This window comes from Coptis chinensis, chromosome 2 (assembly GCF_015680905.1).
Source record: "Coptis chinensis isolate HL-2020 chromosome 2, ASM1568090v1, whole genome shotgun sequence".
Taxonomy (NCBI): Eukaryota; Viridiplantae; Streptophyta; class Magnoliopsida; order Ranunculales; family Ranunculaceae; genus Coptis; species Coptis chinensis.
Genome location: NC_141457.1, coordinates 77225270 through 77240733, shown reverse-complemented (window position 1 = coordinate 77240733; position 15464 = coordinate 77225270). Strand labels below are relative to the sequence as shown.

At 38.6% G+C, this 15464-nt stretch overlaps 2 protein-coding genes and 1 long non-coding RNA gene across 3 annotated transcripts; all 3 read right to left on the bottom strand.

Annotated features, from left to right (window-relative positions):
- Positions 1 to 553: 553 nt before the first annotated feature.
- On the bottom strand, positions 554 to 3475 carry LOC147517965 (uncharacterized). The gene is made up of 3 exons (XM_086589985.1): positions 2914 to 3475; positions 1082 to 2762; positions 554 to 998 (listed from the first exon to the last, which is right to left on the bottom strand). The coding sequence occupies exons 2-3, from the start codon at positions 1628 to 1630 to the stop codon at positions 657 to 659; spliced, it is 891 nt and encodes a 296-aa protein (XP_086446111.1). The 5' UTR covers positions 1631 to 2762; positions 2914 to 3475; the 3' UTR covers positions 554 to 656.
- A 2383-nt stretch (positions 3476 to 5858) lies between these two features.
- Positions 5859 to 6907, bottom strand: LOC147517964 (uncharacterized). Its single transcript, XR_015213973.1, has 4 exons — positions 6798 to 6907; positions 6574 to 6690; positions 6256 to 6353; positions 5859 to 6156 (listed from the first exon to the last, which is right to left on the bottom strand). It is a non-coding gene; the product is annotated as an uncharacterized LOC147517964 (long non-coding RNA).
- A 2880-nt stretch (positions 6908 to 9787) lies between these two features.
- On the bottom strand, positions 9788 to 15254 carry LOC147517963 (uncharacterized). The gene is made up of 4 exons (XM_086593760.1): positions 14890 to 15254; positions 14080 to 14737; positions 10386 to 10460; positions 9788 to 10252 (listed from the first exon to the last, which is right to left on the bottom strand). The coding sequence occupies exons 1-4, from the start codon at positions 15252 to 15254 to the stop codon at positions 9788 to 9790; spliced, it is 1563 nt and encodes a 520-aa protein (XP_086449886.1).
- Between the last annotated feature and the right edge of the window lie 210 nt (positions 15255 to 15464).

Sequence of the window (15464 nt, the reverse complement as noted above, 5' to 3'; positions counted from 1 at the left end):
CAATTGACAACACATTTTATTAGATTTTTGTTCACTCTCCAAGTGACAACACATTGTATCCAAATGTCTATCCAAATGTACCCTCAATAATTCCAAATGGGCCACCATCCCCATCCATAATTGCATTGTTTGGAATAGTAAAATGTGCAGGGAGGAGGGCTTAAAAACCAGACGGGATGTTACATTCCGTCTCGGTCTATAAAAACCAGACGGGATGTTACATTCCGCCACCGGTATCCCCATACACTATTCTGTCGCCGAACCGCCGAGGAACCAAACCACCGCAAAATGAGTGATATTCCAAACTAAAAATTTTCTGTTTCAACAAAGGCAGAAATGAGTGAAACAAATGTGAAACGAAAGTGAAACGAATGTGAAACGAAATAAACGAATGTTCCATTTTGGAAACATCTTAACTTATAAATTTTAATTTTTTGGCCATAACCTCATTTGTTTTATTGACATATTCATATAAAAACCTGCGAATATACTTTGAAAATAATAAATAAGACAAACAACAATCATGAACAACACCCAAGTCTAACACGTAAACTTCGGTAAAAAACTAACTTATAATTTCTAAAAAAAAATGGACATAACCTCCTTTGTTTAATGACATATTCATATCCAAAACTCATCAAAGAAAAACCTGCTAATCAAAAATTCATTACAAACAACAATCCCAAACGCCATAAGACAAGTAATGGCGCACAGTTATTACAAACTACAAAAAAATATCTACTGAGACCTCCTCCCCCTACGAGAAGGCTCGGTTGAAGAGCTCTCCCCCCTACGTCGTTGTCGCCTCTCTGGTTGAGCTTGAGCTTGAGGTACTCCACTTCCAGCATTCTCCAACTCTTGCACACGCCTCTCGGAACGCAAAGTTCGACACGTTCTTCTTGTAAGTACTCAAAACTGCGACGAGAGGACTCCATGAAGGACTCACGCATGGCATAACTGAGAGAGCTGTAGTTAAGGAGCTCTGACCTTACTTCATCCTGTTTAACAAAACAAATGAAAGTTAGGGGTTATAGTGAATACTAATAATAACAAATCATAAATAAATTCAAATCATACTAACCTCGGCTAACTGCTCGAACTGTACTGACAAATCTGCTACCACTGCGGCATCTACTGGTGGAATAGGTATTCTCATATCTTGCCCCTGAGAAGTAATCATGCTCCAATGCCAAAGGTCATCATCATCAAATATCTGTGGAGTTCTTTGCGGCATCTGAATATCATGAAACACCATGGGCTGTGACTGTGGCAACTCCACTCCTCCTGGGAAATGAATGTCGGGCCTCAATGCTCCAGAAGTAACCCCTTCAAAATTGGTGCCCCGGTATAACGCACCTAGCAAGAGACCTCGACCAACCCTCTTCCAATATAAGTCATAGTCGCCCGTAAAACTGAAAGCTGATGCGTCTGGCCACTCATTTGGGTTTGCTCTATAGTGTGAAAGAACAGCAGGAAGAATATCAGAGGCTGTCATATCTATAGGTGGTGGGTAAGGTATAACAATCTCTCCAGATACTTGCCGCCAACATCTGTCCCCAAGGTACCATGCAGTGACTGACCCTATAAGTATCATTCGCCGCTGAGAAAGAAACCTTGCTCTATGACACATATATGATAGTCTACGGTACTCAGTGTTCTCTGGAACATCTGGAATATCCGCATAAGGGGTCTGAAAGATGAAGGACTCGGCCCAGGGTTGCCACTCAATTCGACTAGCTCTTAAAAGCTCAATCTGCTGACGAGTGTTATGAATATTATGCGATAGGTCCCCATACCCCCTCTGCCTACGATGAAACCCCCATGCTTGAATACGTGGAATCAGGTCATGAATCTCATCCTCTTCCAACCTCTTCAACACGGGGATGCATCACACGAAAATGCTCGCATACCACCAATATCATCATCAATAGATAAAATACAATATCAATATATATATAAACATGTCAACATTAATAATTAGATAAATAAATGAAATGAAACAATAACTTAATAAATAAGACTTACGGTATAATCCAAACAAAGCCGCGACAAATTGCCTTTTAGCGGCTTTCGTCTCAACTCGCGAGGTCTAGCCCGGTAAAGGTATGCCAAGATGGATTGACCCCAATCATAATCCCACATCCTCTCTACGCCCGAGACAGTGGCCATCCACCCGACACGTAAATAACTATCAAAGATATCCAAATAATACCGCACCAACAAAGTAGAAGAGGAAGGCACGCACATACTCGTGGATCGACTCCTCACCAATATGATAGTCTTTTCGGCTTCTCCTTGAGTCTATTCAAATATCTCAAGTAAACCAACTCATATTTATAGCTCCTCCCTTAAACTGCTTTCGGCCGATAATCTCAAAACTCAGATTGCTCATCATCTTCAACCAAATCAAAACCTTCAAAGAAACTCATCGCCGTAGTAAAACCTCTAAAGTTTCATCAAAAAGGAACGGCATCTCCATAACCAATTGGGATACCCGTGAGCATTGTGAAATCAAGAGGGGTAATCCCAAGCTCACCCCATGGGAAATGGAATGTGTGGGTAGTTTGCCACCACCGCTCAACTATCCCAAACAACAACGCCTGATCATTTTGTCCCAAATTAGAATTCAAAAAACTCCCAAATGGTGTGGCGGATATAATATCGGTAACCGTGACAAAATTAGGATCCGTTTTTGATTTCATACAACGCCACCACGACACAATATTTGAAAGTGCACAACGCACTTTCCATAAGTGTACTTCCTACATTCAACAAACACGCAATACGATATAATTACAACTATTTTTTTTTAAAAATAATATGACAAATTCAAACTAATTACACAACAACAAACTTGATATAAACTAACATAAATAATAATAATTAACATAAAAAAAAAAATCAAAAACTTACTTGAGATTCCACCACTCGATTTGCTACGTGTCGGACCGATGTTGACGCTAATGGTGGGTGTTCCTCGATTTCACAACGCGGTGGAAAATTAAACCCAAGTTCAATTTCGTCCTCCTCGCCCACATTACGCGTTCTCGACGACGATCCTTTTTGCCCCTTTTTTTTGGAAATTTTAACATTTCCAAACCATCGGGAATGCTCTTCATGTGGTGAGGTTGGTGGGGATGGGTTGGGGGGTGGAGAAGTCATTATGAATGGAAATTTGTGTTAAAAGGTTGTTAATGGAGGCTACAAAATCGGAATTTTGGCTGGAAATGAAGTGAAAATGGAGCCTGTTCGCGTCTGTTGATATTGAGCCATCAGACGGGATGTTACATCCCGTCTCGTTATAAAATATCAGACGGGATGTTACATTCCGTCTCGTATCAAAAACCTCCAGACGGAATCCAACATCCCGTCCGAAATATTTTTTATCACCTCTGCATTGCACAACTTCACCTTGTTTTTCACCGGGTTGGTGAAAAGGGGGGTGAAAAGTGATGAGGTGGCGGTGATAGAGGGGGGGGGGGGAAACTATCACCTGCATTGCAAATGCTCTAACAAACTTAACCAAAATCCATTAATTAATTTTTTTTTTTTTTTGATAATTGAATTTGATTAATGGAAGGGATCAATTACATACCTATATATACTTACCACACAAACCAACAGTCTTGATGTATTATGGTGACAGAGAGGATCACCCTTACCACAAACATGAAAGAAACAAAGAGCTACACCAACTAGAAGAATACTTCAACCTGAAGGATATCACTCCACCATTTACAAAGCACTATTTATGATCCCCTGCCAGTTAAACACCAAGTCCCTGAACCTGTAGTCCTTCCTTTCTAGTGTTGCCGAGGACCAATACCATAAGAAAGCCTTCACTTCCACACAAGCTCTTTCAGCCGTAACACACTTGTTTCTGAAGACTCTATTGTTCCTTGATTTCCACAATACCCAAATCACTGCGTACGGAGTCATTCTCCATACCTTAGTAGCGAAGCTGACTCCTCTGAGCTTAGGCCATGCCACTAGCCATACTTCCAAAGAATCTACCCGAGCTATCCAAGGAAATGCAATGCATACTGGCTGCATCATAAGCGTCCACAATTCCAGTGTAAAAGAGCAAATGAAAAAAAGGTGAAAAATATTCTCGTGAAAGGTTTGACACATAGAACTTATAGGGGAGATGTCCATTCCTCTACGAATAATAGAGTTTGCTGTTAAAGTTCGTCCATGCACTACTACACAAAAGAAGAACTTGACTTTAAGTGGAATGGGGACTGTCCAGACCAACTTTGTGGGGAAGCTTGTACTGCCGTGAGCATTGCCAGTATTACTTCCCGTCAAGGCGTCATAGAAGGAACTCACAGAGAAAACACCATTATTAGTCAAACGCCAACACCATGAGTCCCGTTGATCTGTTAAGACAATGTTGCCTAACATAGCAGTAAATTCTGCATATTGTTGCATTTCCCAGTCATTGCTAGCTCTCCTGAGATGAAGATTCCACGAGATACTAGTCGAATCCATACTGCCAAACTCACTAACCATGTCGTTCTTCAAACTTGAAGCCTGAAAAATGAAAGGAAACTTCACTCGTAGCGGTTCAGCACCAATCCATGGGTCCGACCAAAACTGAATGCTATTACCATTCCCCAAGACAAAGGATATGCCATTTCAAAAGTCAGGGAGAGCTGCAAGAATTTATTTCCAGAGACATACACCATGTGAGTGTGTAACCTGGTTAGGCCATCCACCATACCTACTAACTCCGTATTTCGCAACAATCACCCTCTTCCATAAAGGATCAACCTCATTTCCATATCTCCACGACCAACGTCCCAAAAGAGCTTTATTCATTGTCACAAGGTTGTGGTAACCAAGACCACGACGCACTCTCCTTGGGTGTGCATACAATCTTCCACTTCACTAAATGGTACTTCCTTTTAGCTTATGTGGAACCCCAAAGAAAATCTCTAACCCTTCTTTTGATTCCCTCAGCCACACTAACCGGGATCGTAAGCAAGGACATATAGTAAACATGCAAATTAGCTAACACACTTTGCATAAGAATCAATCTCGCACCTTTAGAAAGAAGTTTCCTCTGCCACCCACCCATTCTTCTTTGAACGGTTTCTATCACGGGATCCCATATCTTCTTATTCTTGTACGATGCACCGAGAGGTAATCCCAAGTATCGACAAGGCAGAGTACCAATACCACATCCCATAATTTGAGCCAACTCTTCCAGGTTATCAGCCTTCACTACACCATAACAGGCTATTTGCAACGACAAAAAACCGTTGCTAATAATTTTTGCAACGCTTTTTTAGTGTTGCAAATATGGCATGGGTAAAGTGTTGGAATTTTTTTGCAACGGTTAGTAAGCGTTGCAAATAGAAATTTCCAACGCTTATTAACTGTTGCAAATAGAAATTTCCAATGTTTTTTTATAACTCTCGTACACAAATTTAAAACATTTGCAACGGTTTTTTGATTTCACAAACGCTTTTTAAGTGTTAGTAATTTGTTAAAAATATTACCAACGGTTCTTAACCGTTGCAAATTTGTTAGTTAATTAAAAAAATTAATTTAAAAATCGTTTGTAACGGTTATAAACCGTTGCTAATGGGTTGCTGATAAAAAAAAAAATTCTCATATTTTGTAGCGAGACCAGCTAAACCTACAAAAAATGAATGGCATCCACAAACCAAACATCTCTCTTTCTTCAAACATAAGCTCAGTCAAAGAGCTGATGCATCGCCATTGCACATCCATCCATATGCATTACATCGCCATGTGTGCTAAAAGAGCTGTGTTTTTTTTGGTGTAAAAGAGGTGATACATTGGCAATCTAGGTGTTGCTTCAACAGTTCAAATTGACTAAAAGTTAAACATCTCTACATTTTCTGCAAGCCATTGTCTGTGTAAGTTTTTCACCTTATGATTAAACCATATATATTGGCAAACAATCACGCAATGTTTGTAAAAAAATTGACTAAAGGCAGAGACAATCCATTTCCTACGTAAAAACAAACAGATAGAGGTTCAAATGCTATCATCAATTGGAATGAGTTTTTTTGCTTACATAGTTTAAGGAAAGACAACCCTAAACTCAAAGAGAACAAGTGACTAAAAGCTTGTTAGCCTCAGCGCCCATATGCGGCATCGTCTTTGTGAAGAGATCCAGACAACCTAGTCGACAGAATTTAACGATCAAATGAAATAATTGATATCATTATGTATAATCAACTCAAACAGTGAAGTGGACTAATCTAGATATCGATTTATTACCTCTACTTGCTACATTTGATAGCTCGCCTTCCTTGTCCCTTCTTGGGTGGTCCTTTCCCACGACGTTTCAACATTTCCAGCTTAGATAAGATAAGCGCCTAACACGTATAACAACATAACAAAACAGTAAAATTACCAAAGAAACATTTGATCAAACAAATAGTAAGCAGACAAAAAAAAAATATAAAATTGAAGGTTAAAAGATAATACGTTCTTTTATTGACCTACAGAATCACTTGACACATAATAATGAATTGTTCTAGGTGCAATCTCCGCTAGTCGTAATTAATTCATTAAAATTGATACATCTTTACTCACTATTCCAAAAAATGACACGACCATCAGCTATTCCAATATATGGTCCATGACCAAAAAGACAATAATGTCAAAAAGACCCAATAGATAAGCCAACATGATGCCAAGCGTGACAGAGAGCTACAAAACACAAAAAGATCTAATCAACCTAATTGATCCTTAACTTACTAATTAATGACAAACAACACTATCACGATTGAGAGTAAAAACATAAAAGACAAACTTACTTGGTTAATAGATCCTAGACTTCCTCTCTTTTCTTGTTCGATGTTCTGCCATGTAAAATTTATACATACATAAGAATCAAAACTGTGAAGACTCTAATAAAGTATTAAAGAGTAAAAGTCCTTATATTCAAATAAGGAATTAAGCATGCTGGATCAGATAGGGATTCGGCTATCAAGATAATATATCATTTATAAATTACAAAAAAATTGAGCCAAAGAAAAAGCACTATATCTTTTGTTGCATGCTTACTGCTAGGCAGAAAAACCACATGTGTCACCACATTTCAGAGACACAACAAAGTTTGAAGGGGAATTTAACAAGAGAACAACATATAAGGTTCATTTGAAGTGGCATGTAACTCCTTTTTAAGTTGTATCATATGTTCTGGAATCTAGTGGGCATGTGACTCATGTTAATACATAAATATCTATTTTACTTGCAAACTGTTTTTAGGAATTTAGAATTGACCTCTGTTGTTTACAAGTTCTGCCCATATCCCACCAGCTCCCGCATGATTGATCTCCTGCATGAAGCATATCATGAACCAAAGTGTGTAAGGTAGGAATGAGTCAGGGCTAAGAATTTATCAATAAGCCATGAAATAGAGTCTACACTACACCTTTACACCCTTTATGGCACGTTGAATTAAATCAAACTCAAGAAACCCTCGAAGAGATAAGAAATTTCACTCTGCCACAAGTACTCAGCAGATGAAAAATCAGTTCAAAGCACCATTGTAAGAAAACAAATAAAATTTAATGCGATAAAATAAGGCTGAAAAAAAAAAGTCAATCCCCCCACCCCCAACCGTTTAGAACTATCCATGTTAAGTTCAAGGAATCCTCACTATAAAGCAACTCCTACTAGAAACGAAATGCCTTTCAACCAACCTGACCGTCGTCTTGTACCCTTTCCAGAGCCTTCCCATAAACCTTGTACCTAAAAGGAGTGATGAGGTTGCAGTTAAATTTTAATCCATAATCAACTCCTTTGACCTTCAAAATTTAGACAAAAGATATTTCAAGGGAAAGGAATACAATACACTCACTCTTTTCGGTTGGAAGATAAGCTCTTTAAAACAAAGATATCCTGCTGACAGAAGAACAACACCAAGCCCAACAAGTATGATAAGACTATACGAGGCTCCTTCAGTAAATGTCACCGCTCTTGGGAATATTGTCCGTCGAGCATCAAAGGGATTATCAAACTGTAGAGATGCCTTTTCTTTACTTCTACTGGGATAAACAAGAGAAGAAAATATGTTTATTAGTTCTAACTATGCAAACACCGTGTCAAATGGAACAGAAAAAGAATAAAATACAATTTTCATAGAATCATCGATCGGACTTCGTTGCAATAGACTTCGAGGAGGACAAAGATTAGAGAACCCAAGTCACATATTTACGTAACTCGAACTCAGATTATTACTTGTATCATTAGACATTAATACTTTACAAATATAATTACAAAAACAATGTATAACGAGAGGCAGCAGGCATTCTAGCTGAATGATTTAAACTAAGCAAACAAAGTACAACTGTGGACAAAAATCGACACTATCCATGCGTTAAGTTGAGTTTCATACCTGTTGTTTGGTTCGCCTGGATGATTGGGAATCTGAACTGGATGCGAGAGATTTGGTGAGACAAGGATGTCTGGGGATGCCTCCATAACATTTATTTAATTGGTTTGGAGTCAGCAAACTAAGTACACTCACCTTTATGTGCCTTCCTCTAACAACAATATGGGTTCCTGCTGTGCAATCACTATCAATACGAGATAAACAAGATGAGATAATTCCCTTGCTAATTTTGAGCTCTAAAATAGAAAGGTGGAACTCACTCTCTAGCCCTTTGGAACTGCTCATCTAACCCCATAATGTATAGTGTATCAAGAGAGTCTATCAAAGTTGCTCCAAGGCCGCCAAAGCTATTAACACCATTCTTCGTCTATGGCTGCAAACAAGAAGATTGAACGTGATGAAGAAGTAGTAGTCTAAGTAACTGGAAATAAAGAAAAACAAACCTGAAGTTCATCCTGTCCCCAAGCATAGTTTTCATAACAAGTCCATGCATGAAGCATAGTTTCTTTGACTTTCCCTCTCCGTTGAACATCAACCGGATCATCTTTAAGAACATTCGTAATCATAGTTTCACCTGAAGCAGATTTAAATTCTTGCAGCTGATTCTGCAATGGAAGCAAGTCTTGAGATAATTTGGTCATCTCTGCCTGCCAATCAATAATCATGTTAATTAGTTAAAAGTATAATAATAATAAGGAAGAAGAAGAATAAAGCGTTACCTCGTGTTCTCTGATGAGAGACTGTCGATCCCAAATGAAGAAAGTGAGGAAAACGAATGAAATGAAAAGGAAAGCTAATCGTTTAGGACGTTTCAGATAATAATATGAGTGAATATATCTCCAATGATTATTGGATGATGAGGAAGAGATTGATGATTTTCTAGCCATTGATTGATTTATTATTATTAGCTTCGAGCTCTGTCAAGATTTTTTTTTTTTTTTTTAAGAAGACGGGATGGATTGGTTTCAACACAATCCATTTGTTGGGAATTAGAAAAGGAAGAAGAAGGTAGGAAGTGATTGTTCTGGGGAAGAAGAGGAGGGGTTGAAGGAGAGAAAGATAAGAAAACCCTAACCTAGCGGCTGTAAGAGAGAAAGAGAGGTTTTCTATTTTTACATACCGAGCGCGATTTCTTTTTTTGAAATTTCGATGTTGTTTTGGTTTTTTGAATTTGTAACACTTCCCAAACGATTTTCAAGCGTTAGCAATTAATTCCAGAAATTCAAAAAAATAAAGTAACGTTTTACAACATTGCTAACGCTTATATAGCGTTGGTAACTTACTAACGGTAAATAACCGTTGCAAAGCAAAAAAGGTGCGTGTTGCAAATATCCTATTATGGTGTAGTGCTTACCCACTTCATACATATTGGTCTTCGTCATATTAGCCTTGAGGCCTGGCAACGCCTCAAAAATCAGAAGTACCACTTTGACAACCAAAAGTTGAGACACTGAAGCATCTATCATAAACAGAGTATTGTAGAATGCCTACCTCCAGACCAGTAAAAGCTGGTTTAAAGCCTTTCATATATCCCAGGTCCATAACTTTTAAGGCTAAACGGCTGAGAGCCTCCATCACAATATTGAACAAGAACAGAGATATTGGGTCTCCTTGCCTCAAACCCCGCTGGCTTCTAAAGTACCCTATAGGCAAACCTTCAATGAGCACATAAAAAGAGGCAGAAGAGATACTTAATCTGATCCACCCTCTGAATTTATCACCAAACCCCATCCTTCTCATCAAGTAATCAAGAAAATCCCAGTTAAGACAATCGTATGCTTTGGTTATATCCACTTTCAATAATATGCCACACTCCTTCATTCTAAGACGGGCGTCGATACACTCATTGGCAACAAGAGGGCCATCCAATATCTGTCTACCACCAATGAATGCACTTTGCACACACAACACAATTATCGGTAAAACTGCCTTAATCCGTGTAGCCAAAACTTTGGAGATTACCTTATAAATACTACCGACCAAGCTAATTGGTCTATACACCAACAGATAATGCACCCTCCTTTTTAGGGATTAAGGTAATGAAAGTTGAGCTGTTTCTTCTGTCCATAGACGTAAACTCCTGAAATTTAGATACAACAGCCATAAAATCTACCCGAAATGTTTGCCAACACTTCCGGAATACGGTCATTTGGAAACCGTCTGGCCCTGGAGCTATGTAACTCCCGTATTTGTAATTTGTATTTATTTATTTAAAATTTGTTGGACTGGATTTGGGATACGTGGGCCTGATTTTTGGGCCCGAGTTTGTGTTGGGCTTAGGTTTCAAACCCAAGTATATATACATATTTTTTTTTCCAGAGAATAGAGTTTTTAGATAAAAAAAAATAAAAATAAAAATGGAGGCAGAGATAAAAAAAAGCTTGATTGCTAGAGCGTTGGAGCGCGACGATTCAAACGATGAGGGATTCGTCGAGTTTTTAATACAGGTGAGTAGCTACATTTTTATCTATTTCACCAAACCTAAGGGGACGAAGCTTTACTGCTGTTAGAGTTTTGTTTCCATTAAATGTATTTTTTTTGTACGCCTACTGTCGATAATCTTTTCCTCTTATTGTATTGATGAACTGTTACATCTGAAACTCTGAATTGGCTGTCGAAGCTTTATGGCCCGTTAATGGCAGTTAAAGCCCAACATAAAGAAATCGTCATGTTTTCTGTTTGAACTCTTTTTCTTTGCTGTGGTTTTGAATTTGTTGATTGATGTTGGGGGTTAAGTATTTGATGTGGGTTGTTGGTTGATTGGATGAGGCTGTTGAAGCTTGAAGGTGCGATAATGGGGGCGCAAGTGTGATACTGTGATACTGCTATGGTGGTGGTATAGTAATTGAACTGTTGTATGGTGTTATGGGTTGGTTGATGGATGATTGGTAGTGGGGCGATGGCGTGCTGGAGATTGGGTGTTGTTCGGAGCTTTGAAGGGTTGGTAATGGCTGTTAATGGCGGTTGAGATCGGTTAGGGAGTGTTTTCGGAAGTTAACAAACTCGATTGTTGTAGGTATTAAAGTTTTAGGGGTTTTCTTCAGGAGCCCAACCGCTGGGTTGAAATGGGATGGAGAGGAGACGAGCTGGTGGTGGTCGATCCGGTGGTGGAGGCTGCTGTGAGGAAGAAGGAGGAGGAAGAGACGACTGTTTGGTTCGTGGGCCTTGGGCCGAAATCTATTTGGTTTGGGCCAGTTTCAGTTTTTGGGATTAGATTGTTTAGTTTGGGCCCGGTTTAGTTTAAGTTGTTTGGGCCAAAACTAATTAGTTTTCTTTGGGCTGGTTTCTAATTGATGTGGGCTGGTCCTTATGTCCCCAATTGGGTCAGGTGGAATAAATAAGTTGGTTTTAGACTTTTGGGCTTGGGCCGAACCTAACTAGTGTTTTCTTTGGGCCAGTTTCTATTTTGTTTGGGGTATGTCTGTCCATATAATTAAAATAGATCTAATTGTGTCTTTAAATGTTTAGACTTTTGGGGCCGAGTTATAAGGTTTGGGTTTGGGCTCGGCTAGTTGGGTCCGAACCATTTCCTTAGTCATGAGCCCATGAGACATGCACCTTTGACCTTAGCCATGAACCATGGCTATGACCCCGAACCTGTTGAACATGGAAATGAGAGTTTGACTTTGACAATGACAGGTTGACTTTGACATTGACCGTTGACCATTGATCGTTGACCGTTGACTGTGGAATGTTGACTTTTTCCAGATTTTCACATATTTAAGAATATGGAAAAATGTAGTAATAAAATGTTGTTGAAAATTGTATAACCTTGTTTGTCATTATCTAATTAAGATTTGACGTAAGTAGTGTGTAAAACATATAAATATTGGCACATAACAAGAGGAGAATTCTTATAAGACTTAGATATGTACGTTTTTATGATAATTAAACTACATACGGACTTAGATTCATGGACTTTAGTATTGGGTTCTGATGGTGAATTGAGTTCGCATAAATATATTGAACGAATACATTACATGATTGATTACTATTATGAGTTGTCACTTAAATGAATTGTAGTATTTATGAAGGCTTGATACCTTCCATACGGTGTAGTGCAATATATGATTGGCATGTGAAATAATAAGTTTTGAGATTTGATATAGAGATGCTTGGATATCGCACAATGAATAGTACTGGCACGTGATAATGTGGATTTTTATTCTAACGAGAAACGTTGAGCTTCAGTACAATTAAGTATACTGGCATGAGATAGAACAAGAATTATTATTGAGATTTTCCAAATATGGTGGTTTAGTGCAATAATTTATTTGACACGTGATAGAATGAAATGGTTATGAGATACTAAGGTAGGACATCTGAATAAATTACGTAACGAAAATCCTAGAACCTAGCTACCATAACTCATGTGATTTGGCCCTAGTGATGGGTTTATGTGATATAATTGGCCCTTCTGGCGTTTCAGTGAATCTGAATGGCCCTTCGGGCGTAAGTAATGTGATTGGCCCTTCTGGCGTTTCAGTGAATCTGAATGACCCTTCTGGCGTAGCCGAATAGTGGCTTGATTATTCCGTTCGCAAAACTAGAACGAGACGCACGATATTTAATTTTATGCCGAATAGTGGCAGTACTCACCCTAATGGCTTTCGTGTGAGGGTTACATGGTATGCGATATCCCGCTTAGGGTAGCTACGCACGAAGTGGTTCATTATGTGAGGGGAGGCATGTGGATGTACATGTTCGGCGTTGGGTAGCGATTGTGGTAGCCAGGGAAACTAGGTAAGACATAGATACGACGTGATTTTAGGCACACACAAAGAAAACCTTAAATAATATAATTATGGTAATATGTTGGTTAATTAAATATCTTTAAATATATGAATGTATATGGTTTTGCAGAATGGTGGGTCAAACTAACTACTTGTGCAGAGACAACCCACTCTGTAATTGAGCATGGAATGCGGTAAGTATAGAATATGCTTGGCTGGTTATTGGTTTAGTTAGAACCTAAGGTGCCTCAGTGGAGGAACTAAATGCCTTACTATTATTGGGAAGCTAAGGCGCCTCATTAGAGGAACTACATGCCTTATTTATTATGCGTATGGTTTGTTGTGTGGTTAGTGGGAAGTTAAGGCGCCTCAGTAGAGTAACTACCTGCCTTACTTCTTGTAGTTAAGAATGTCGTATTAGTTGTTGGAAGTTAAGACGCCTCGGTGGAGGAACTAACTGCCTGATGGATTGTGTATGTATATGTATAAGTATATATTGTATTTTAGAGCTACTCACACCAGCATTTTTATAATGCTGACCCGATTTGCATGTTTGCTTATCGGGTGTGTTCATTAAATATACATAGTTGATAAGTCTTAACAGGTTTAGTGTTGAAGAAGGTTGGTTGCTACTTGTGGTTTGCGTTAGCGTCACATTTCAAGATAGATTTTGTTTTCCCTTGAGGTGATATAGATTTTCAGTTGAGACAATGTTATTTGTATTTTCATTTGTAATTTTAAATAAAAAGTTATTGAAAAGAGATTTGTAACCTAATCTTATTTGTGAATTTTTGTAATGAAGAGGAATTTTGTTTAATTTAAATTTTTTATTGGTTTTTAATTATCCGCATATTTAAACTGTTTATGGGTTTTTGGAAGTTGAGAGTACATCACACCTCGAAAATCGAAGAGTCGGGAACAAATATTATTTTTTCGAATTCTATCGAAATTCGGGGTGTGACAAACTCTCTCCCCACCCAATTCATTAATTGTAGCAAATATCTCAGTTTCATCAATTGGGGCTTCAATACCCGCTGATTGCTCTTCAGAAACTTGGCTAAATTCCACTCCATCCATCTCTGGCCTCACTATCGGATCTTCTAAATAAAGCGCTTCATAGAACTCAACTATATGATCTTGAATGGCTGTTTCATCGCTAACTTCGTCGTTCCCAATAACCAAACGGTTTATACTGTTAACTCTTTTTCTCGTGTTAGCAAACTTATGAAAATAGCTAGTATTATCTTCACCTTCTTTAAATGACCGAGTTCTAGACTTCTGCCTCCAGCATATTTCATTCTTCCTCATGAGACTTCTCAGCTCACTCCGAAGATACGCCCTGTACACTTCTTCATCTAGTGATAGTGTAGATGTTTCATCTTTTTTGTTAAGCTTGTCAATCTTTTGAGATTTAGATTTGATAAGCAAGTCCACCCTACTGAAGACTTCTTTATTCCACACCCTTAATTTTTTCTTGAGTTCTTTTATCTTGCACCACCACACAAAGCTTGGAGGACCCTCAAAAGCAAAGGAAGACCACCACTCATCAATCAAATGCATTAAATTCTCATCTTCGAACCACATAAGCTCGAAACGAAACAGTAAAGGTCCTCTTGTCGACTGACTGCAATCCAACAGTATAACCCAGTGGTTAGACATATATTTAGGATAGCTGGATAGGCAATTTCCTTAGCTTGAGGAAATTGTTCATCCCATTCCACTGAAGCAAGGAACCTATCTATCCTACTCAAACTTCACCTAACTGTCCATGTATACAAGGCCCCAATTAAAGGATAGTCGACCAAGCAGTTCCTAGAAACAAAATCATCAAACTTACACATAAATTTTGTAAGTCTACTCCCACCACTTCTTTCATGACTAAACCGTATAATATTAAAGTCACCACCGATACACCATGGTAAATCAGACCACGCCCTTATATCTTCCAGCTCATTCAGAAAATGGGTGCGACTACTATCATTATTTGGACCATAGGCCCCAGTCATAAGCCAAGAAAAACCGTTCGATTTAAGATTGCACTTCACAGATAATGAGTATGCCCCAAACAAGCTGTCTGTAACTTTAACTAAGTATGAATTCCATACCACCATAATTTCCCCTGACAATTCACTTAAACCCATTGCTGGAACACATGCATACTCCCATGGCTGTCTCCACAAATCCCCAAGAACAGAATGTTGTCCCTCCCCCAGTTTGGTCTCTTGTAATAATAAAATTACAGGGTTATGATTCCTTATCAGTAACCTTAAGTTATTGCATGTTTCATCGTTTTTAAGACCCCTTAAATTCCAAGACACAAATTTAATCGACATGGGTATCTACATTATCCC

What these genes read in the sequence shown, in the direction of transcription:
- LOC147517965 (XM_086589985.1), bottom strand. Translation starts at nt 1,630, where the DNA reads ATGTGTCATAGAGCAAGGTTTCTTTCTCAGCGGCGAATGATACTTATA. An exon ending in AGTTCGAGCAGTTAGCCGAG is followed by an intron (nt 999 to 1,081) that starts GTTAGTATGATT and finishes TTTGTTAAACAG; the next exon opens with GATGAAGTAAGGTCAGAGCT.
- LOC147517963 (XM_086593760.1), bottom strand. Translation starts at nt 15,254, where the DNA reads ATGGGTTTAAGTGAATTGTCAGGGGAAATTATGGTGGTATGGAATTCA. An exon ending in TATCCTTTAATTGGGGCCTT is followed by an intron (nt 14,738 to 14,889) that starts GTATACATGGAC and finishes GTTGGATTGCAG; the next exon opens with TCAGTCGACAAGAGGACCTT. An exon ending in ATGAATTGGGTGGGGAGAGA is followed by an intron (nt 10,461 to 14,079) that starts GTTTGTCACACC and finishes TCTAAATTTCAG; the next exon opens with GAGTTTACGTCTATGGACAG.